The 23,553-nt window shown below is 36.4% G+C and overlaps 1 protein-coding gene and 1 pseudogene across 1 annotated transcript; one reads left to right on the top strand and one right to left on the bottom strand.

Moving 5' to 3' along the window:
- Positions 1-8,324: 8,324 nt before the first annotated feature.
- LOC113779202 (NDR1/HIN1-like protein 6) lies at positions 8,325-9,080 on the top strand. The gene has a single exon (XM_027324710.1). The coding sequence runs from the start codon at positions 8,325-8,327 to the stop codon at positions 9,078-9,080; it is 756 nt and encodes a 251-aa protein (XP_027180511.1).
- A 794-nt stretch (positions 9,081-9,874) lies between these two features.
- On the bottom strand, positions 9,875-15,047 carry LOC113779094 (annotated as a pseudogene).
- Between the last annotated feature and the right edge of the window lie 8,506 nt (positions 15,048-23,553).

Genomic DNA, 23,553 nt, shown 5'->3' with positions numbered 1-23,553 from the left:
AGGCAAAAAGGGACAAGTTAAGGAGTGACGCGAAATCTTACATCTGGGATGACCCTTACCTCTGAAAGCGTGGTGCCGACCAAATCATTCGTAGATGTGTAAGTGAAAATGAATTCCAGTCTATTTTAGCTTATTGTCACTCTTTTGCATGTGGAGGTCACTTTGGACCAAAAAGGACGACTCGTAAGGTTCTAAAGAGTGGATTCTATTGGCCGACCCTCTTTAAGGATGCCTACTCATTTTGTAAGTTATGTGTTAAGTGTCAACGAGTAGGTAATATTTCTCGTAGGGATCAAATGACCCAAACCCCAATGATTTTTGTTGAGATTTTTGATGTTTGGGGTATTGACTTTATGGGTCCTTTTCCTTCGTCTTATGGTTTTCTTTATATATTGCTTGTCGTAGACTATGTTTCGAAATGAGTGGAAGCAAAGCCCACCCGTACTAATAATTCCAAAGTGGCTGCAGAATTTGTCAAATCTAATATTTTTGTCCGCTTTGGGATGCCGTGAGCAATTGTAAGTGATAGGGGTACCCATTTCTGCAACAAGACGATTGCTGCATTTTTCAGGAGGTACGGTGTCTTGCACAAAATCTCCACTTCTTACCATCCTCAGACAAACGGTCAGGCGGAAGCATCAAATCGAGAGATCAAGTCAATTTTGGAGAAAATGGTTCGACCCGATAGAAAGGACTGGAGTATGAGACTTGAAGATGCCTTATGGGCGTATAGAACGGCGTACAAGGCGCCAATCAGCATGTCCCCTTATCGTTTGGTATTTGGGAAACCATGTCACCTCCCCGTCGAGTTCGAGCATAGAGTATTTTGGGCGGTTAAGCAGTGCAATATTGACATCGAAGAGGGCGAAATTCAAAGGAAGCTACAGTTACAAGAATTGGAAGAGATTCGCAATGAAGCCTACGAGAATGGTGTGATTTATAAGGAGAAGAATAAAATATTTCATGACCAGCAGGTCTCTAGGAAGACGTTTGAATGTGGGCAAAAAGTTCTACTGTACCACTCGAAGTTGAAGTTATTTCCAGGTAAGTTACGTTCTCGTTGGATCGGTCCCTTTGTTGTAACTAATGTCTTTGATTATGGTGCAGTGGAGATCCAGAGTCTAAGGACGGAGAACAAATTTGTGGTGAATGGTCATCGTTTCAAACCATCATTATGATGGGTCCGTTGAACGGGCTGGAGACGATGCATTAGAAGGACCCGATGATTACTTGGTTTAAGCAATTATGGGATATTGTCTAGCAAAACATACTTAAAGAAAGGCGCTCTTTGGAGGCAACCGAATATTTGATTTTATTGTTTTTAGTTGTTTATTTCTTTCATTTTGTCGTTTCTCCGTTGGGTAGTATAAAGGCTAATATTTCCTCCACTGTGACCAGAAAGTGAAATCTTGGCGTGCCCACGCGATGATTGTGTTTCCTGAGGTCAGAGGAAGAAGACCAATCTTGGCGTGCCCACGCGGTGTTTGTGTCTCCTGAGGTCCTCCTGAGGTCAGAGGACGAAGACCAATCTTGGTGTGCTCACACGGTGTTTGTGTCTCCTGAGGTCAGAGGATGTTTTGTAATCTTGGCATGCCCACGCGGTGTTGGACGACCCAAACCATGTTTTGCAAAAAAAAGTAATAATAAAAAAATAAAAAAAATTATTATTATTATTATTACTTTCATTAAAAGAAAAAGAAAAGATTATTTTCTTTCTAAACCTTAAAAAAATAATAATAAAAATAAACAAAATAAAATAATAATATAAATATAAATAAACAAAAAAATAAAAAAATTTTCAGCAATTTTCAATTTGGACGATTTACATTAGAGTAATGTTTGAAAAAAAAAAAGAAAATTTTTTTTTCCCTTTTCTCTTTTCTTTTTCTTCTTTTCTTTTTTCTTTCCTTCTTTTCTTCTTTCTTTTCTTCTTTCTTTTCTTCTTTCTTTTCTTCTTTCTTTTCTTTCTTCCTTCTTCCCCGCTGCTTTCCCTCTTTCCCCTTTTCTTTTCTTCTTCACCCGCCGCTGACTAGCACGCCGCAGCCTCCTCGCGCGCCGCCAGTAGCTCCAGCGCGCCACCACCGCCTCTCGTCCAGCCCACGGCCAGCACCGCCGCCTCAGCTCGCCACTCCGCCGCTGCTGTCTGCCGCTCCCAGCCGCGCGACTATCCACAGCCACGCCACAGCCGCGCGCCGCACGAAGCTCCACCCACCGTCTCTCTGCTCGCCTCCGCCACCAGATCTCACTCTCCTCCCGCCGTGAGCTCAACTTCCACCGCCAACAGCTCCACCAGCTCGCGAACCTCCTCCGTCAGCTCGCCACTCCTCGCGTGCCACCAGGAGCGGCCACGAGCCTAACGCCGGCCGCCGCACTTCCAGCTCCAGTTTCACCTCGCTGCTGCAGTCCGCCGCAACCTCCTCTTCCACAGCTCACGGCCACCACCAGCCCTTTAGCTTGCGCGCGGCTTTCACTTTTCCTCTCACGTGCGCGTCACTGGCTTGCCCAAGAGAAGCCGCACCGCCGCTGCCCGATGCTCCTCCACTGCTGCGCATCACCACCTGTGATCTTTTCTCCGATTAGCATAAATTACTGGAATTTGTGTTTGAGTTTCTTGATAGCTAATAGCAGGGGTGATTTAGGCATTTTCTGAGGGTACTTTTAGGACAGAATTGGGTTTAATTGCTGCCATAGTGGGGGTATTTTCTGCTATTTGTTGAATTGGTGGACGTTTGATTACTTTTTCCCTGTGACTCACCAGTGGTACTGGCTGAGATCTTTTGCCTATCGTTGTGGCTTCTATTTGAAGATACTTACTTATTTTGAAGTTTCAGTTCTTGTGGTTGAGTTGCTGTCGTTGAATTTAATTCTTTCCTGTCTGTGCACCAGTGGTACTGGTTGCAGTGTTGCTTTCCATTTCTTAATCCTCTGTGCTAGACTGCATATTTGATTCTTGAGTTTTGGTGCCTGAGCTGTTTCTCGAATTCTAACCATTGGTTGTTGTAATTGCCTGTTGCTTGGCTGCATTGCTAATTTTAGCGGGTTGAATTGGGTAATTGACTGTCCACTTGGAGGCAGTTGTTACGATTGTGGGTCCCATTGTGACTAGTTTGCTGTAATTTGTGTCTAATTGCGGGTTAAATTGGGCAGTGCCTGTAACGCTTAAAATTGTGTATTGGAAGTGGTTGCCTTTACTCGCCTTGTTTAGGAGCATTTCATTTTTTTTTTGGTTCCCTTCACTAGGCCCTTTGGAGCACATGTTGCTTTTTGGACTTCCTTGATTCTCAATTTGAGTACGTTTGGAACACAGGTGCTCATTAATTGCAATTGTTATTAATGTTAGGGGCTATTGCGTCATTGGCTCTGCTTATTCAGGGTGGGCATATTTAGTGAAATTGTTGGGCTGCATTACTTCTGTTTTTGCTTGAATTGGATCCACATATGCTTTTTGTTTGGCATTGCTGTACGTTGAGGATATTTCTCTAGTCTTTGGGTGCTCGAATTGTGTTTTCTGTTGATAGGGTCAACTGCTAGCTACCATGGTAAAACCTCGGTCTTCCTCCTCTAGGTCTAGGACCCCTCGGACTCCTCAGTCCCCTCCACCCCAGCATTCCATTCCCGCCTTTGACCCCTCGCACGATCCTTCCTCCTCTGGGAGGAGGGCTCATCTTGGGAGGCAAAGGGGCGTCCATATCTCTGACCCTGCACATTTTGGGGGTCATTTGGACTTCACCAAGGCAGCCGACAAGCGGCGATATGCTGCGGCTTGTGAACGGCGGATTATCCCATGCCGTTATCGGGACGTCGCCACCTTGGGTCTCCTAAATATTCGCGTTGGTTTTGACGACTTGATTGAGGCCATTGGGTGGCTCCCCTATTCTCGTATTATTGACCTCCCGGCCTTTGTTGAGTTAGTTAGGGAGTTTTATGCCACATTTGAGTTCGACCTCCCCACAAGTTTCATAGTTTCTACCCCTAACGTCATCCGCTTTCGTCAATGGGTCAGGAGTTTCACCATTCCATTACTGACTTCAATCTGACCCTTGGTTTTATTGATCCTACCTATGCCGAGTCTCGGGAGTATGCCGAGAGTGCATGTGACTATGTTCAGCCCTTTTTCTCCCGCTATCGCCATATTTGGGAGGAGATGTCCGTAGACAGGGATAACTAGGACTCTCGTCTATCTAAGGGTTCCTATCTGAAGGACCCTGCGTCTCACTATATCCACCGCTTTTTGGCTTATAGTTTCTTCGGGTAGGCAGAGATAGTTCGGCATTCTGTCATAAACCTGAATTTTCTTAACACCGAATGAACGGAAAATTACTATATGGTGTATGCTAAAAATATTAAGGTTAATCTTGGGTGCTGGCTCGCTTCTCAGTTCAAGTCAATTTTGCCTAAAAAGAAGCGCCCATTGATTCTTGGGTCATACATTACTCACTTGGCTATTAATTTGCATGTACTTGATATTTTTAACCATAATTTGCATATAGCCTGTCAAATGGAGCCATTGGATATTCCATATCTAGAGAAGATGGGCTTAGTTCGGGAGGGCGACGACGGTTGGGAGGTTGTTCCCCCGGGACCGCTTCGCGCCCCCCCTCGGTCATCTTTTGCCCGAGCTACTGCTGATGGCAGCGATCCCGGCCCGTCTTCCTCCACCCCGCCCCATCCCACCCCAACGGCCGACGATTGGATCCAACTTCGGAACACCGTTGAGAGACTGGAGACTCGCGTGACTCACATTGGCATTAACTTGCATAACATGGCGCAAAATCTGGCTGCATTTATGCAACAGGCGGGAATTGCTCCTCAGTTCGCGCCCGATCCACCCCTGTTTTGACGACTACAGGGAAGTACCGTTGCCCCTCTCCTTGCTTTTTGCTGTTACATTATCACATTGAGGGCAATGTGTGACTTAGGTGTGGGGGGGTCAGTTTGGGTGCTAGATATTTCCAGTTTTCGATTTTTGGGGTGTTTTCCCATGTTTTTTAGTTTAAGTGTTTCCAGTTTAGGTGTTGTTCCTTTATTCCTTTTGGATGTTTTTCCCTTGCTGATATCTTGGTAAATATGTTGGCAGCTCACTCTTTTATTGCTAGTTGTAGTTTACACTATGAGTTGAGTTTCGGTGGCAAGTAAGAGTATGCTGTTCTGGTGAATATTTTGAGTTTAACGACTTGGTGCAAGTTATGGCTAACTTGTTTAGGCAATGTAAATATTTTGCTGGCATTGTTGTGTGGATTGGTCTCCTGTTGACCTTAGTTCTCCATATTTAGGACATGACGCAGGCTATGATCTTTAATTATTTGTTATTTTGGTGGTTTATGGTGAATAACGTATGGCTATACTCCGCTAGTGTCGCCACCTAGTAACTGGGAGTCTGTACCACAAGTGTCAGCTCTCACGTCAAAAAGTGGCGATATCTATGAGTAAGTAGTCCTGGAGCTGTGAAAAATTGAGTAACTGGGCTCTTGCATCTAAAAATGTCAGAGTTCACGTCAAAAAACTTGAATAGCTTGGGACTAAGCATTATTCGTTCATTCAAAAAAAAATCAAAGAAAAAAAAAAGAAAAAAGAAAAAAAAAAGAGAAAAGAAAGAAAAAAAAAGATCAGATGTGTAACGCAAATATGTTGGTCTATGATCATGTTGGCCCGCCGATCCTTGGTTCTCAATGTTGAGATTTTGGTTGCCAGTTGACTTAATTGCTGATTGTGCTAGTTAATATTTGGATTTCCTAGGCGAGTTAGCCATGAATTGGACGGGTCTATGAATTTAGATGCTAACCGGGAGAGACATGTCTTGACACTTAGGCACTAAATCTTGATTTTGGTATAAGCACAGTTGGCAATGTTAATGTGAAAGCTAGCCATTGTTGAGTTGAGTTGTCTCCATGCTTGAGGGCAAACATGATTCAGGTGTGGGGGGAATTGATAGGGTATCATTTGTTAGTAATTTTATTATTAATTTCCCCTTTTATCCCTGCCAGATATTGTGTTAATTGTTGATATCTATTTATATTTGGTATCTGGATTTAATTTCAGGAATGAAGTAGAAAATTACCAAAAAGGAGGGATTTTATGGAGAAAATGGAGACTTCTAAGGGCTTCAACCCTTGGGCCCTTGAATTGGTGGGGACCACAAACTAGTGAAAGGCATTTAGTCAATTGGGCTCTCCAAAGAAGGGAATGTAGAGAGACTTGGAACAAGAAGCAATTTGGAGACTTTGTCCACATGTGTGGGGACTACCTAGATAGCTTTTAGTCATCTTTCTTTTGGTTCTTTTAAAAGGGGACAACGTACAGAAGCAAGGGACTGCTTTAGTTTTAGCTTTTAGGGGAGTTTTAGTTTTTCTTTCTTTCTTTCCTGAGACTGGCCTCTGACACACGCCAGGTGTTCGACAATATTTCCCAACGGGAAAAACATCTTTTATTCCTTGCTTTCTAGTAGAAACACGCAATGCCTTTGCAATCTATTATTTCGTGTGGTGATTTAATTATGCGGCGTGGCTAAGCCTTCCATCTAGTCAAGGGTCAACTCGACGGCGCAGTCCCGAAAATCTGTGAGATCTAAATAGTTTTCACGCGTTCCTCAATTTATTAATATTTGCACGTTATCTGCTTGAATTTTCATGAGATTATTTTATTATCTGAATGTCAAGAGCCCGATGTTCAACGTAATTTATTAATCTCGTGCCAATTTAGTCAATTAAATCCGTAATTGTTTGATTGATTAATATTAGTGGCAACTGGTGTGTTTACACATTAGGGGAACGTGCAATCTAATTTAAATAACCCTCGTAGCGTGTTATTGATTAGGGCTAGGTTTTTCTAGTGATTAATGCAATTGAAAAATTAATTCCTACGGTCGTACCTAGGAGTATTTTCTGGTTAGAGATAATCAATGGTCGTACCTTGGTTATCAATAAATTAAGGAAAAATTGGTCGTTAGAATTCGTCGGCGACTATAACTAGTCTATTAATAAATTAAGTGAGCCTCTCTTGCATCAATGATTGAATAAATGGACTGTGTCTGAATAGTTGCATCCTTGGTTAGAATTTATTTATTTTTGATTTAATTCCTGCTATATTTGTGCTAGTTAATTAATCATTTCTAGTTAAATTGTTTACTTGTTTTCAGTTTCATTTCGGTGAAATCCCCCTTACCAATTGGAATTTAAGAGAGACAAATATCCCCAATCCCTGAGGAGACGACCCTACTTGCCACTGTCTACTATTCAGTAATTTTTGCCAACTAATTAATTCTGGTATATCGGATTCAGCAAACTCTTCGGAAACAGGGTGAATCAAGTAACCCATTGCACACCTAAAGTCCCTGCTCCAGTACCTAGGATTAATTATTGATTGTTTTTAGTGGTATTTAGGTTATTATTATTATTATTGCACAGGTTCGGCACCTGTCACATCCCATCATTTATTCACGTTCTAATTAGGATTATTACCAAAAAAAAAAATTAGGAGATTAAATGAGTGATGACATAGAAATAGTAGTGCGTAGAGGAATAAAAGTTTTCACAAAGGTGCATTTTTTCTTTAGAAGAAAGATTCGAGTATAATTACAATGAAGATTTCAAAATCTCATTTTAAGAAACTGTTATACACAGCAACCCACAGGGGATGTACAAAGGAGGAGAAAAGAGGCACTAATGACCATGAGCCAACTAGCCAGGTCTAGTGCTACAGTAGAAGAGGTCATAGTAAGGAGCATGGTTTTATGAAGTTGGTAAACTGTATTGTGGTGTATCAACAATATTATTAATTATCGCAAATCAAACTTAAGTATCTACGTGACATGATAAACAATGTATATAACATTACTTTCTCTCCTTCAGGAATTTGTGGATGTCATGCAATAATTTGTTGAACTTCACCAACTAGCTTCTTTCAAGGACAATTGTCTAATCCTATGTAGTGACTAGTGCTGAAGGTACTCTTTGTAGCTGATCTACCATTTCCATTAACTTACGAATTTCTTGTTGTTAGGTGAGAAAGTTGAGAAGTCAAAACTTTCCTACCAAGCCAAGATCTTCTCTGCTTTAAACAACAAAGCATGAGATTCCCTAGAGAACTATACTTGTGTTGACCTTTATAGAGGGCCCAAAAAAATTCATCTTGTCTTGCTATATATTAGCTTCATCAACTAGCTTTAGCTAGACTTCTGTACAGGTTAAGTTCAGTTGGTGTGCAAACTTACTTTGTCTAGCTTAAAAAAAACCATCACGGTCACGCCTTCATCCAGACATACATAATCAGAGAGAAAAGTACCAGCACATTGAGGCAGGATCAATATACATGAAAGATCCCATCTGATGGCAGACCATCAGACAAAAATTCATCCCATACTGGATATAGAAGCACCACCATCTGCAAGACCATTAGTGCCTGAAGGATCGGTCAGGTCAGAGAAAGGTGACCCTGCTATGCTTCATCAGCCCCAAATCCAGGAGAATATTCCACTCATGCACTCAAAACCACCAAAGAACAAGAGCTGCTGTTGCAAATTCCTGTGTTGGACAATCAGCCTCATCCTTATCTTGCTGATCATTCTTGGAGCCACTGCTGCTATTCTTTATGTGGTATTTCAACCAAAAATTCCCCAGTACTCTGTTAACAACCTCCGTATATCTGATTTGAGACTGAATTTTGACTTGAGCCTTTATGCCAAGTTCAATGTGAGGATCACTGCGGTTAATCCCAACAAAAAGATTGGGATATACTATGAGAAAGGAAGCCATTTGAGTGTGTGGTACAAAAGCACTGACCTATGCCAAGGGACACTACCTAAATTCTACCAAGGTCACCAGAACAAGACAGTGCTTAATGTGGCATTAACCGGGCAAGCTCAATATGGAAGTACTTTGTTGGCAGCACTGCAGGAGGAAGCACAAACAGGAAGAATTCCATTGGATCTTAAAATTGATGTACCAGTAAGTATTAAACTTGGTAAGCTAAAGATGAGAAAGGTGCGGGTACTGGGCAGCTGCATGTTGATTGTTGATAGCCTGTCTACTAATAGCTTAATCAGCATCAAGGCCAGTACATGCAAGTTCAGGCTGAAGATCTAAGATTCTTATATTGGCATTCTTTGATTAACCATTTAATTTCTTCCCTCCATTTGTAGTTTCTTTTTAATTGTGTCCCACTATTTTGGAGAGTTTCTCCACTAAGATAGTTAAATCCCACCCCTCCCATGCTAAAAAAAATAAAAAAAATTCAATTTTTGTTTAACACCTTGTTGTGTCAATTGTTATGTAACCAATCAAATCCAACAATGTCTGTGCTACAAAGGAGTGAAGCTATCCGGGAAAAATTCACTTTTCGTCCTTAAACTTTGAAATAGGGACACATTTCGTCTTTAAACTTTTAGGCGCACCACATTTAATACATGAATTAATTATTTTGGGTCACATTTCGTCCAAAAATGGTAAAATATTCAGTTTAGATGGAGAAGGCCGACGTGTCCGTTAATTTTGATTGAGAAATTATTTTTACTTAACGGCCATGTGTTAAACACGTGACTTTCTCCATTCAAATTAAGCAATTTATCCTTTTTGGACTAAATGTAGCAAAAAATAATTAATTCATGCACTAAATGTTATGCATCTGAAAGTTTGGAGACGAAATGTGTCTCTAACTCAAAGTTTATGTACGAAAAGTGAATTTTTCCCGAAGCTGTCCAGTACTCTGTGCACTTTGGACAGACAAAATTACCCCGAAACAAACAGAAAATAACATTTGGTAAGTACGTTGAACAAAATAAAAAAAAAAAAATTTGATGTAATGGGTGTTGGGCGGGTGGAATTAGTTAGAGCAGATAGAGCAATTTGTTTAACATGGTTTTTACTGTCTTAGGAGAATATGGATCAAAATTCTGCATTATATCATGAAGTGGAAGTTCCACATAAAATGGAACAGTTATCAGCGTCATTCCATTTAATGGAAGAAGAAACATCGAGGCCTGAGCTACTCCCTTGGCTTTCTCAGCAATTTTTACTCCAAACCCAACGACTATTAGCCAAAAAAAAAAAAAAAACAAAGAAAGTCACATAATTTATGCTTCAATGCAGTCTCATAGAGACCTCAATACTAAAATATTTGGCCACTAGTCAGGACTAAGTCGTTCTTCCACATTGAACTTCACTGTACATAATGAGGCAGCATTGCTACATTCCTTCAGTCAATGAGCCCGTAGAGGAGAGGTTTTGCAGGAGCGTACACCAACACTAGTCACCGATCAGCGCCCTTGGTCTATGTTGTATGGTAAATAAGGACATTCCTGTCTGGGAAACAGCTCTAACAAAAGCCATGTTTGCACTTAAAGTTGGGGCATGCCAATAATCACCGGTGTGCCAAAAACCACTTTATTTTTTAATGCCAGCTTTCTGGTGGTTGGAAGGCTTGCCAAGCGACTCGATGGACAATCAGGCACCATCCTGCATGTGTCAATAAAATGATTAGTTCACGGTAAATCACAGTACTTTTTCATGACATCATCCATATCATTGCAGGTTGGGTTCATACTCTGATATTCTCAATGTCGTAAACTTCTTCACGACAGCAAACAAATGAAGTGCAAATAATACTTGTTAAGACAAAATTTGGCAGACCCCGGGTGGGTAAACTTACCATTTCAAGGACTTGGTGGGAGTTACAAATTTAGACTCCGAAGAGCTGTATGCAACCAGTCCGAATAATTCCATTTGTTTCAAAGACTTGGATGGGGTTTGAGAGTAAGACTCCAACAAGCTGCTAGGCCACCAGTCTGGATACTATCATATGTAACAAGACTTGGCGGGAGATTTAGAGTTGGGCTGTAACAAGCTGCTATGCTACCAAACAAGGTAGGTAAACCTATATGTAGAACCATATGGTAGAACTTGTTTTTCCTTAAGAACTTGGAATATTATCTGTACGTATTTAGGCTTTTCAAGAGAAAGCACTTAGAAATGAGATATAATGAATTGGATCAGTACATATCGAATAAAGGCCCAAGACATATTCGGTTGCTAGTGTACAGTGTCATAGACATGTCAGAACATATATACCCATGGGCATTCAGGTAATACAACAGTCATCATCAGAACCCAAAAATTGCCAATAACAGAATGCTACTAATAGACAAGCACTCCTTCAACAATTAAAATGTAATTTCACATATAATCATCCTCTTTTTGCAAAAATTCAGCACAATGAACAAAAACAAGGTGACAACTATCAAAAGAATCAATGAATTTTCAAGCAGGATCATGTCCCTTCAATTACCAAGCAAGGTATCAAGGAAATATTTGAAATCTAGAACCACATTTACCTAGATCACAGGTTGTTCAGGAAAGCAGGACAGAAATGGACATGGAACAGGCCTGGGGTCCAATGTAGTACACTAGGGGTATGCTTCTTTACAAATGCTTAGGAGTTAAAGCCTATCACCAAGAACCTAAAAGGTTTACTTGATATCATTTCGTATTTTCTTGCACATAGATAGGGCATAACTTAAATAACAAAAGATAAATAAGTAAATGTTTTCGAGGATCTTTAACATGCATGCAGTTTTCTGATGTAACAATATATATTGAAAAGGTAAGTTTAGATTAGAAGCATGAAAAATTTATTATTCAGAAGATTCTTTGTGAGGATGGAAAAGCTTTCTTAAAGAATCATCAATTCCTCATAAAGTTTCTACTTGTTATTAGTAAAAGGATGGTCAAAAGCTGTTAAAGTAATTCATTAGCTAATTCCTCTTCAACATTCAGTTTCAGGAATCTAAGCATGTAAAACTTTACTCCCCAATCAACCAATGCATCATCAGCATAAAAGATTTTGTGACACCCCTACACAAGCTAAAAACCTGGGTTATCATCTCCGTCTCTCACTCTCTCTCTCTCATATATATATATATATATATATATGGTGCAAGTGAGAGACAGAAAGGATGCAAGTAAACACTCTCATCATCTTAATGGACTCACATCTAAATTTCTTGAAGTGTCTGTAACCATAGAGAAATACCAAAACTGGACAAGAGAAAGAAGAGTTAGAAACAGTGACTAAAATAAAATAATTTGATGCAGTCAATATACTTGCAAATGTTTTCTCTGTCTGTTCCTTCAATTCTCAGCCTGCACAAGCATAATCATGCCATACCATCTATCCACTCAACAATCTAAATTGGTAAAGATGAACGATGAAGACGAGCACAGATAATTACACCAAAAAAATCAAAGATACTACCTGCAGAAAATCTGAAAATAGACATATAGCTCACCTCAAGTGTTTCAGAATATAATTGGCTCTTATCTTCTCATTCGGTCCACCACACATGGAAACTAACTCCTGAAATTCTGAATGAACACTTTCACATATTATTCCTCCCTTTCCTGATGTGCTAGCAGATAGTTCTTTGTGGATCGGATTCCAGATTTCAGAGTTAACCTGAGGTTTAAATTCATCAGATATTGTCGGCAACATTGATTACCAAAGAAGAATACAAGATTATTTTAAATTGCCAAGTTGTAGAATTCTACATGTGGTAGGCATTTAGTAAATGATAATGAAGAGTGGTTCAAGTTAAAGACCAAGCAGCGGAAGGTGAAAGAAACAAAGTGTGTCTATTCCTCTTAATTGTAAGCAGAACAAATTGATTGATTAAATTGTTACTTAAAAACTCAGTTCGTCATACAAAAATAAGTATGTGCCATAGACTAAATGTACAAATGCACGTTAGACTAAATGTACAAATGCACGTATAAAAGTACATCAATCAGAAAAAATTCTGCGCGTATATATAATTTCCAGCTATCGAAATATGGAAACTTATGCTTAAGTTTACAAAAGTACAATTTTTTTTTAAGCATGATGAAGTTTGTACTAGCAATACTTCAGAGATTCTATGGAGTAATTTAAATAATACTTGCATGACTTCTAGTTACACATCTGCAACCGTAAGGAACAATTTCCCTGTGGGGCAGTATCCCACAAAAAGTTTGGACTGTAGAATTCTTGAAGAACCAATTCAAGTCACTCAAAAAGCTGCATAGTTTCATCAATGCCCAATACATCAATCATACATCAATCTCTTAGGCGTACAACATGGGTTGCAGTAGGGGTTAAGGGGGAAAACAGCATGAGAAATAGACAAGTGATGAAATTAAAAAAAAAAAAAAGTGTTTGGCTATGGAGGAAACAGAAAATGTGGTGGAGACCAAGACTAAATCTTACAGCAGATTGTGCAAACATGCCAGTTTTTTCCACAATTGATGGTTTAATATTTTTCTGTATCAATCAAACTTGAAGATGCAATTCCTAATAGAATACTTCCTCATGCTCCACTGCACAAATTTTAGACAAAACATGCAATCTCATCTAGAAAGCAATCAAGCAATCTACTGCTTGGCCTAAAACAAGTGATTCAAGATTCATAAAAATACTCAAATACTACCACATATACAAAAACATGAACCAAATGAACAAGTTTGGTAGCAAAATTAAACAGATAAGAAATGCTAACAGTCTCGCTAAAATGTTTCACTTCACTGACAAAACAGATGGTTGGTCACATAAGGATGATAGACAATCAAATGTTTTACCTGGGCAATCACAAATTCATAGTTAGACTTGAATTGGCTTCTCAGCTTACTCTCTGAAGTAGACAAAAGCTTGTTCATACCACCATTACTGATTCCAGATACAATAGCAATTAGTGCGGTTGTGTCAAAATTAACCAACTGGAGACTGTGACCATTACACATGGTCTTCAGTAGATTCAGTTTCATATCTAGCAAGCAGCACTTCAATCCAAAAATTAGAGAACATAAAGATTCACCCAAGTTCGGGGTCCCCTGGATATTCTCCTCTGGAAGTGGAAGATCTCTCAGTGTTTGTCTGATAATACATCCTGTGGTTGAAGTCAAATTTTGATATTTTGACTGGTCTTTGATTTCTAATTTGAGGACACAAGCCTCTTCATATGATCTCAAGAGTACATTAATCCAGTCATCCTCAGATTCTTCGCAGAACGAACAATCAAAACATGGAAACGTCAGCCTTAAATCAGCCGCTCCAAATTCATGTTGAAGCTTCTCATAAACAACATCCTCAAGCCCCTTTGAGAAGAAAAAAATGACAGAAGATGGCCTTAATGTTTCAGAAGATCGAGCTGCCTCAAGGACCTCCTCAACACGGTTCCTCAAACCCTTATTTCCAGAGGACCATTCCCAAGAAATGTACTTGGGATTCCTATCTGACACAATAAACCAGACTGGGCTTCCCTCAAGACAACACATAATATCAACATAGATGCTTTTCAAACAGGATGCAGCATTAGGCCTAAGCTTTTCTTGTGAAGACACCAAAGGAATCGACATGCAAACACGCGATATTCCACTTATAGATGGCAGCTCAAGAATATGAACAACTGATTCCAGATGACCAACATTAACACTGTTATACAACCACAAAATTCCTCTAAGACTACTTTGCTTCACCATTCTATTCTCACAATTTTCCATGTAAAGGGCAAAAAACTTCTATATCATTCAAAAAAGAATCTTCCATCAAGCAATACAAGAATTATATACCACTTGTAAGCCAAAAATATACCAATAAAACATGGGTTATCAGTAATTTCTCTTCAATCTTAATACCAATTTTTTATTAACTGTAACAGCTAAACTAACACAGACAGAAATGAAAAAGTGGGTTTTTCCGAACAGTAATAAAAGATATGATGAAGAAGAAGAAGATACCTAAGAGATGACTGGCGATTGTTATTGAGTGAAGCAGAGATTAAAAAGCGATTGAGGAAGGAGAGCTCGGAGTGGACTAATCTGAGAAGGGTGGTTTTCCAATTTGACGTTGGTGATGATGATGATTGGGTTCTTAAGCCTTCAATACGATCTTTTAGCGCTTCACATCTCTTCTTCGCGTCTTGCGCTGCTCCTATCAACGTCTCAGACGACTCCATCTTCTTCTCTTCCTTTAGTGCCCAGTTGGGGACTTGGCACTTGGAAGTTAGAACATAGGGAGGGGAAAAATGCAGAAGATGAGAATTGAGAAGTACTGTACTTTTGGAATATAGCTTAATTAGCATTTTAACTTTTTCACTGTAACTAATTTAGCCATAATCAATTTTTTTACAACTTTAGCCCTTTTTTTTTAATCCAAACCAAACGTTGGAGATTTTATCGAAAGCTGTATCTTTACCATAATTGAGTAAAGGCTCAACAGCTCATTGCAAAAGTGCGCTTAGCACGGAGAACCAGGATGTATGCTCTCCTCATCTAAACTACATAAAGCGCGGAAGCTTCATCTACAGTTGATTGTGCAGGTTTCGTTGTGATTTTGCAGCACATTTCGTCCTTTTTGGTCTTTTGGCAGGCTCCATGCAACGGCTTTGGTTCCTGGTGCGCTTTTCCTCATTTCTGCTTTTGTTCCCTTCTTCCGATTGTGCCCTTGTCCTGGTTTCTTTGTAATTTTGTGGCCAATTTTGTCCTTTTGTTTCTTCTGCATCTTCCACTGCTGCAATTGTTAATTTTGCAATCGATTTTGTCCTTTTTTCCTTTGTTATATTTATTAACTTTTCTCAAAATATATATATTAACAAAGATATTGATTTTCTAAAAAATATGCGAATCAATAAAAATTCTATGTGCATCTAATATATACAGAACAATACAAATTCTATAACAGATAATGAGTGTTATTCGAGTCAACTAATTGTAATTTAAATTTTCCTTGCCCATAAGTCCATGTGCTATTCGTTGATTTAAAGTAAGATATTGATTAATCAATAAATAAATTACTTCATCATTAAATAGATATTTATTCATGTATGCTATTCAATCAAGCATTATTAATTTTCGATATCAATGAAATAATGGACTCTTCGAAATTGTGTTATCTTTAGATTTTGGAATCTTATTAATTTTCAAAAATTTAATGCAAATATTAAATTTTGTGTGCATATAATAAATATAAATCAATTGTGCCGCTTTGTATTTGCTTGCATTAATACGACTAATTGTTTTAAAAAATACAGGATAATTTCCCTCTATTTCAAAAATGTTACTTCAATAATATTTCAAAATTTTCAAAATTAAAAAATATACCACTGAAAACCAAAATAAAAAAGACAAACTTTTCTCTAAACTATAGCAAAAGATAACCAAACTACCAAAATTTATACACAAATACTGAAAACCACACCCCTATATATATAGCAAAAATATATGATGCAACTCAAAAAAAAATTATCAATATTGACACATGAATCACAAGACAAATAGGAAACACCACAAATATAAAAACAAACAAACTAGAAAAGATAGACACGCTAAAACAATATTAAACAATCATACAAACTCAAATAAAATATTAAATATATATACACACACACACACACATATATATACACACACACACACACATATATATACACATATATAAATAAATGAATAATAAAAATATAACAAACAAACAAAACCACAAAAAATATAAACGATAAAAAATTAAACCATCATATCTCCTAAATAAAATACTAAACACACACGCGCATATATATATATATATATATATATATATATGCACACATATTACAAAATATATCGTATACCTATATATATATATTAATACAAAATTCACTACAACTTTGAGTACCATAAAATAAGTCGCATAAACATCAAACAATAAATATTTAAAAATTCTACTATAAATTAAAATGATTAGACTCTATAATTTTCATGTGCAATAATTTCTATTTCTTATAAAAAAAAATTTATACACATCACCTTACTTTCAATAATATCCATTTATTACTAAACTATTAATATAAAATCTCTTAGCTCTCAAAATTAATATTATCCTTTACCTATTCAGATTCTATTAATTAAAAAAATACAGCTTCCATATATTTCAATCACATTCATTCATAACTAAATCAATATCATCTTTACTTTTCGAAAAAACCTACTTAATGAATAAACACATATTTTACCAAGATATAGTATCAAATTATTCCAAATTATTAATTTATCTCATCACACAACACCCAAACTATATCAAATTTGGCCAAAAAAAAACTATTACCCATTTATTTTTTAACAAACTTTCTATTCTTTTATATCATTTCCATAGACTTTTCCACTGCAACAATGTACACTTTCTCATCCTAGCTATCCAAATTATGAAAATATCATCATCCTAAAATACATAAACTACCTATGCCCAAAGTACAATAAATTATAACACTCTCAATGTAATTCTCCACCTATTTTTCCATCCTATGAACTTTAAAAATTTAATATATATTCCATTAATTTAAATAATATTTACTTATCACTAAATTAAAAATAAAAAACAAAATTTTTTGAAACCAATATTATCCATGAAATCTTTAGATCATATTAATTTTAAAAAACACAATACAAATCATATCAATTTTACTATATCTATTTATAAATGAATCAATCCAATATATCACTTCTCTATCCACTATTCCAATTCCATTATCATATAAAATACTCTAAATTTATGTTATTAAATAAATCTTACATTAGCCTAAGACAGTTAATAATGGGCACCCCGCGGAATGCCGCGGGGCACCAAGCCTAGTCACAATATCTATTATGTTATCTTAAATCTTAATCTTATTTTAAACTATATCAAACACCGAGACTCCACTTAAAGTGAATTGTCCCAATTTTAATGTGATTCTACACCTAATTATGGCTTTTCCTGCCTTTTAGCATTATATGGGCCTCCTGTGGTTCGCTTTGTCTGCTATGACTTTCTTTCTCATTTTTTCTTTTATTAACTTATTTCGATTATGCCCTTTTGTCCTGGTTTCTTTGTAATTTCGCTGCCAATTTTGTCCTTTTGTTTGTTGTACAGTTGCAGCTACTATCCTCAATTCCATGATGCAGATGCGAATTTTTTTTGCCTCTGCTGTACAAATTTATATAATTTATGTATCCTTGCCCTTTCTTTGTGTGCATTTTTATATATATTAATTTACTGCAAAATATATATATGTAAGGACAAAAATATTAATTGTCTAGAAAATACACACATTGAAGGAAATTTTATGTGTATTTGATAAATACAAATCATTTGTGCCACTTTGCATTAGCATGATTTATTTCTTAATCTCTAACAAAAATATTGATTGTCTGGAAAATAGATACATTGAAGGATATTTTATGTGTAAAATATATACATTGAAGCAAATTTTATGTGTATCTGATAAATACAAATTGATTGTGCCACTTTGCATTAACATGATTTATTTCTTAATCTTTGAATTATATATCCTTGCGCTTTCTTTGTGTGAATATATATATATATATATATATATATATATATATTAACATATTAAGCAAGAGGCGAACTATCTGGATGTTCCTTCGTTTATGTTTATTGGATTACATAAGACATATCTTTTTTATACAATTGTATATTCTCCACTATCTCTTTTCTTTGGGTGTCTCTTGCATCAAGTTCTTTCACTGCATAATCCACATTTAATGTACCCATGTGTCTATTTGGTATTTAGACTACTTTATGGCCATGTGTTATTCCCCTAGTTACATTGTCACTATTCTTCTTTATTCTTTTCACATCAACTCTTTTCACCATCTAATCTAACTATGCCCGCCTACTTATTTGGTACATAGATCATCTTATCACCATTCATCATCCTTAATTTTATTGCTTCCACTTTCCTATCCGTTGGATCTTTGCTACCAACAAGTTCCACCTTTTATTAACCATGATTATTGTACTTGTTTCCCTCACAGTGTAATTCACAGGTGAACTTCTTGTTTCTAGTATTAGAGCTCCGTCTCACTCTATCTTTTGCTGCAACTTCTACTTCTGTTTTGATACTTTTGGATTAGTTCTTATTACTCAAAAGTCTAGAACACCTGGATATTCCATTCCCGTCTTTGTGACTGGGTAGTCAAAATTTAGCATTGGTAATAGCAGCAGTAGTATTTATTTCTGTTTAGTTATTCATAATCATCTTTTATTGTGCAAAAACCATTTCATGATGGAAGAAGGTTTTGTGATTGATTATTTTCTATTGTTCTATCTTCTGGTAGTAGTGGCATGACTTTGTTGGTGTTTGAAGCAGAGAATAGTAGAGATTGTGAGAACATTGAAATTTTAAAAGACAAGAGGTGGAAATGCGATAGGCTTTATAGGCTGCAATACTAGAAGTGGAAATGTGATAGGCTTTATAGGCTGCAATATTGAAAATATTACAGCCTATATTCTTGATTCTTGTTGTCTCACTTAATCAAATTGATTTGTTTTGAAGTTTGATAGGCTTAGACAGTAAATTGCTTTAAAAACAGCATTTTTTGGGTTGGTAAAATTCTTTTAAAAAGCTTCCTTTTGGTAGCTTTACTGTTGTAATATTCCATGAGTGATTTGTGTCTTCTATTAATCTCGTTGATATTAGTTTTCTTATCGAAGTAAATGTTTCATGCAAAAATCAGTAATAGTTTAGGTAGAATTATCTTGTAGATGCTAATAAAGCTTTTTTTTTATAATTAGAATCTATGTGAACATGGATAAAAGATGGATGAGTATGTCACGATCAAGTGATGAGTATAAAACTGGTTTAGAAGATTTTCTTGATTTTGCATTTACGAATGGAAGTATAGGGGTGATGATTTTATGCCCATGCATTGGGTGTGAAAATGGGGTATTTGTCATGAGAGTGCAGGCCAAATCACACTTAATGTGGAAAGGGTTTATTAAGGGATATACTCAATGATTAGCTCATGGAGAGCTATCCTCAAATTTGCATCATGCATTTGCTCATGGAGAGCTCATAGTGGTTCTGATGATGAGGAGCCTAAGAAAACTCGGGGACCAACTTATATGAGACATATTTGGGGTAGACATGGTACTGACAAGCGAATTAAAGTGAAATTCAATACACTTGGTGAGCCAATAGATACAAATAGAAGCAAATTAAATGAATTTTTGGGAGCATTGGCAAGAATTGAAAAATATGCACCAATTGAAGTTGATAGTTGGCGTAAGGTTCCCAAGTCTTTAAAGAATGACATGATAGATGTAGTAAAGGTATCCATTTCTTGAACCTACTACATTAGTTGAATGCTTGTTCTCTTTTAATTAAGTATTCAATATTACAGGAAAAATTTGATCTTCCTATTGGCATAGAAGAATGAGTTAAGCAATCAGTAGGAAAGAAATAGAGAAGCTAGAAGCATGTTCTCAACAAAACTTATTTCAATCCAAATGAGTCAATTGAAAGTCAGGTGCTAAAAAGACAAAAACGAATTCTTCCACAGTAATGGAAAAATATCTTGACTAAATGGCATTCCGAAGAGTCAAAGGTATGAAATATTGTCATAGTCATGATCCTTTTTTCCGTTTGCCTATACTTAACTATTTTGTGTTATGTTTAACTATGTAGAGAATATCTGCAACAAATAAGGAGCACTGAGAGAAGAAAAAGATGAATCATAGTACAAGGAAAAAGTCATTTGGTCAAGTTCGAGTAGATAAGGTATAACATATAAATTGGTAACAACATCTAATTTTTGATTCTGATATATTCTTTGGATGTACTATTATATGTAGGAAAAAGAGGTTGGGCATTCTCTCTCTAGAGCAGATATGTTCACCATATGCTACACTAATTCTAATAGAGTGCCATCTAGTTATGAAGTTGGGGAAAAAATGGTACGTTATTGCTGCTTATTCCCTTCATTCATAAACAGGCTTTTTCTGTTACAATAAGAACGAGAATATAGTAACTTTGAATTGTTAATTTTAGGAGGAGATGGAAAGCTTAAAAAATCAACTTCCAGAAGGAGAAGAAAATAGTGTGGGTAGGAATGACATGTTTGCAAAAGTAATGGGTGAAGAAAGGAGTGCAAGAACTCATACATATGGTTTAGGAGTTACAAAATCTGATTTGTGGGGTGATATACCAAGTCGTTCAACATGTTTTCGCTTGGTTATGAAACAAAGTGCTGCGATGTCAAAAATGGAGCAAAGAATTCAGCAACTAGAATCAGTTCAACAAGGAAGATCACAAGGACAAATTTCACCATCTCAGCAAAGATCTACTTCACAGTCATCAAATGCTATTCTTCGGCCGATAAAGGTAATAAACAGTTCAATTATGACTTTCTTTAGATGCGGCGTTCACAAATAGTTTTCATCAACATGTTCGTAATTGCTATATGTTACTTAATTGTTGAGATACTTGTTCTGGATATCATTATTGATTGTAATGGACTGCATTTTGGTTTTGGTACTTGTGGTTGTCATTTTGGGTTGGTTCTTGTGGTACTATGTATTGAATATTTCAAGGTTGGGGATGAAGTTACAATAAGAAGCATGATTGATTCGAATAAAATTTATGTTGTTGAAGTGGTTAGAAATTTGGATCCATCTGCTGAAGTTGGTGACACACCTTTGGGATCACATTGGTGTGAAATCTATGTGAATGTGCCTATGAAGAATGATGAAGAGCTAATGAGGCCATACTATAATTTTCGCAAGATTGGAGATGCAATTGGAGTAGCTATTGCTTGGCCAATAAACCTAGTAACCTTTTTATCTTATCTTTATCATTTGTTTAACTTAGTTTTTATTTATTTTCTAACATTAAAACTGTAAAAGAAGAGCTATAGATGTGATTTGTAACTCCTATTTCTTGGTTTATGACACTTGTAGGTGAATCTTGAAGAAAACTAAAGGATCTTTGGCTCAAATGGCTATTTTTTGAAGACATTGTCAATGCGTTTTTTATTGAGTTCTTGTCGAACTATTGCTTCTTTGATATGTATTGGCAATGCTACTGCAATACTCATAACTATTGAAAAATCTCTGAATTAGCATGTAATTTGTTGACAGAGTAGCCATGTAAGTTGCTTGGATGACGTACTTTTGCACCAGTTTGGCTGATTGTATTGCACCAATTACTATGAAAACGTAAATCACTTTGGTTTTCCTTTGTAAAGTAGTACTAATAACTTTATTATTTCAAAAATTAGAATCTACATTGTGCAGGTAGGATGAAATGTGATTTCTGCTTTTGGGTATAAAAATCCGGATGGTATACAGGGCTAATGCAATATGATGTATTGACACTTAAAAGTGTCACCACTTCGATTTTTGCGGTTCGTAATATTCACAAATTTTCATGTTAACAAGTGTCAGAACAACATAATTTAGTTACACCATAAAAGTGTCATAATATTTCATTCTACTTATACTGCAAATGTGTCATAATATCTTATTATACTTGCATAATAGAAGCATCAACATAGATCCAATTTATGACAGTTAAGAGTATCACTTTAGATTCATATAACCTTAACTGTGCTCTAGCATTTCTTGTCATTTGAAAGTGTCATTAAAACGATAAATAATGATGTTTATAAATGCCAACAGAACTATAAATTAGGACTCATGTAACTGTCATAAAACTTATAGTGATATTAGAATGGACGACGTTTCTAGCAGAGCGTCATTATAGATCAAACGTCATTACATCGAGCTATAATGACGCTTTTAAATGTCATAAAAGGATATTTTTGTAGTAGTGCGCGAGCTGTCAATACACGACCTCAAGTCGCATATTCATGAGGTAGCGTATTGTAGTCAGAATTCTGCAACTTGCTCAGCCACTTTCTCTGTTTTCACACTACTTTCTAACTCTACTCCAGACAAGAATTTCGGCTGCACATGTTCAAGAGACCTTTTGGCAAGAGAAAAGGGGTTTTATGTCTTGTCATTAACAACTTTTTGACTCTCTTAATACTAGACATATAAAAAATCATTAGAAAAGGGAGGAAAGTGACATTAGAAGTAGTATCATCAGATTTTAGCATTGGAGCTTAGTTTTAATCTTGTTTTGTTCTCTCTAGCTAGAACATTGTGAGAACAATCGGAGATTTCATTGTATAACTCATTTTGTTGAAGAAATAGAAGATCATTGGGAGTTTCTTCATTATTTTGGATAAGCTTTCTTTATCTATCTTTTGTTTGAAATTCAATGTGTTCATACAATGAAACAATGTTCTTTCTTGTTATATATTATACGAGTAGTTAAATTTCTAAATCTAGGGAGTAGATGAAACTTATGACTATTTGATATAAATTGAATATGATTTACACTTATTACACCTTGTATTAATTTGTCTATTTTGCATGCTTATCATTTGTTGTTGTTTGATCACCAATAGCAAGTTATTAGTTGTTATTATTCAATGAAAGTTGTTAATAATGATGAAACAACATAAATAAAACTCAAGTAGTAGACTCATGAGAATAGAGATACACTTAAGTGGATAAACCTTGTATTTCATGAAAGAAACAAGAATAGATCTAGTTATTCACCATGAGAATAGGGAAAACAAGTCTAGTTTAACCCATTTCATCATGAGAATGAGATTTGGAAATATTGGAAATGAATCTCTAGTTAAACAAGAGTTGTAACAAGTGGTAAATTTATTTACTTGTATCTTATATACCATAAGTGAAATCTACATTCCTAAA

The sequence above is a fragment of the Coffea eugenioides genome, chromosome 8 (genome assembly GCF_003713205.1).
Source record: "Coffea eugenioides isolate CCC68of chromosome 8, Ceug_1.0, whole genome shotgun sequence".
NCBI lineage: Eukaryota > Viridiplantae > Streptophyta > Magnoliopsida > Gentianales > Rubiaceae > Coffea > Coffea eugenioides.
The sequence above is the reverse complement of the archived record's forward strand: the minus strand, read 5'-3'. Positions and strand labels throughout refer to the sequence as shown.

What these genes read in the sequence shown, in the direction of transcription:
- LOC113779202 (XM_027324710.1), top strand. Translation starts at nt 8,325, where the DNA reads ATGGCAGACCATCAGACAAAAATTCATCCCATACTGGATATAGAAGCA.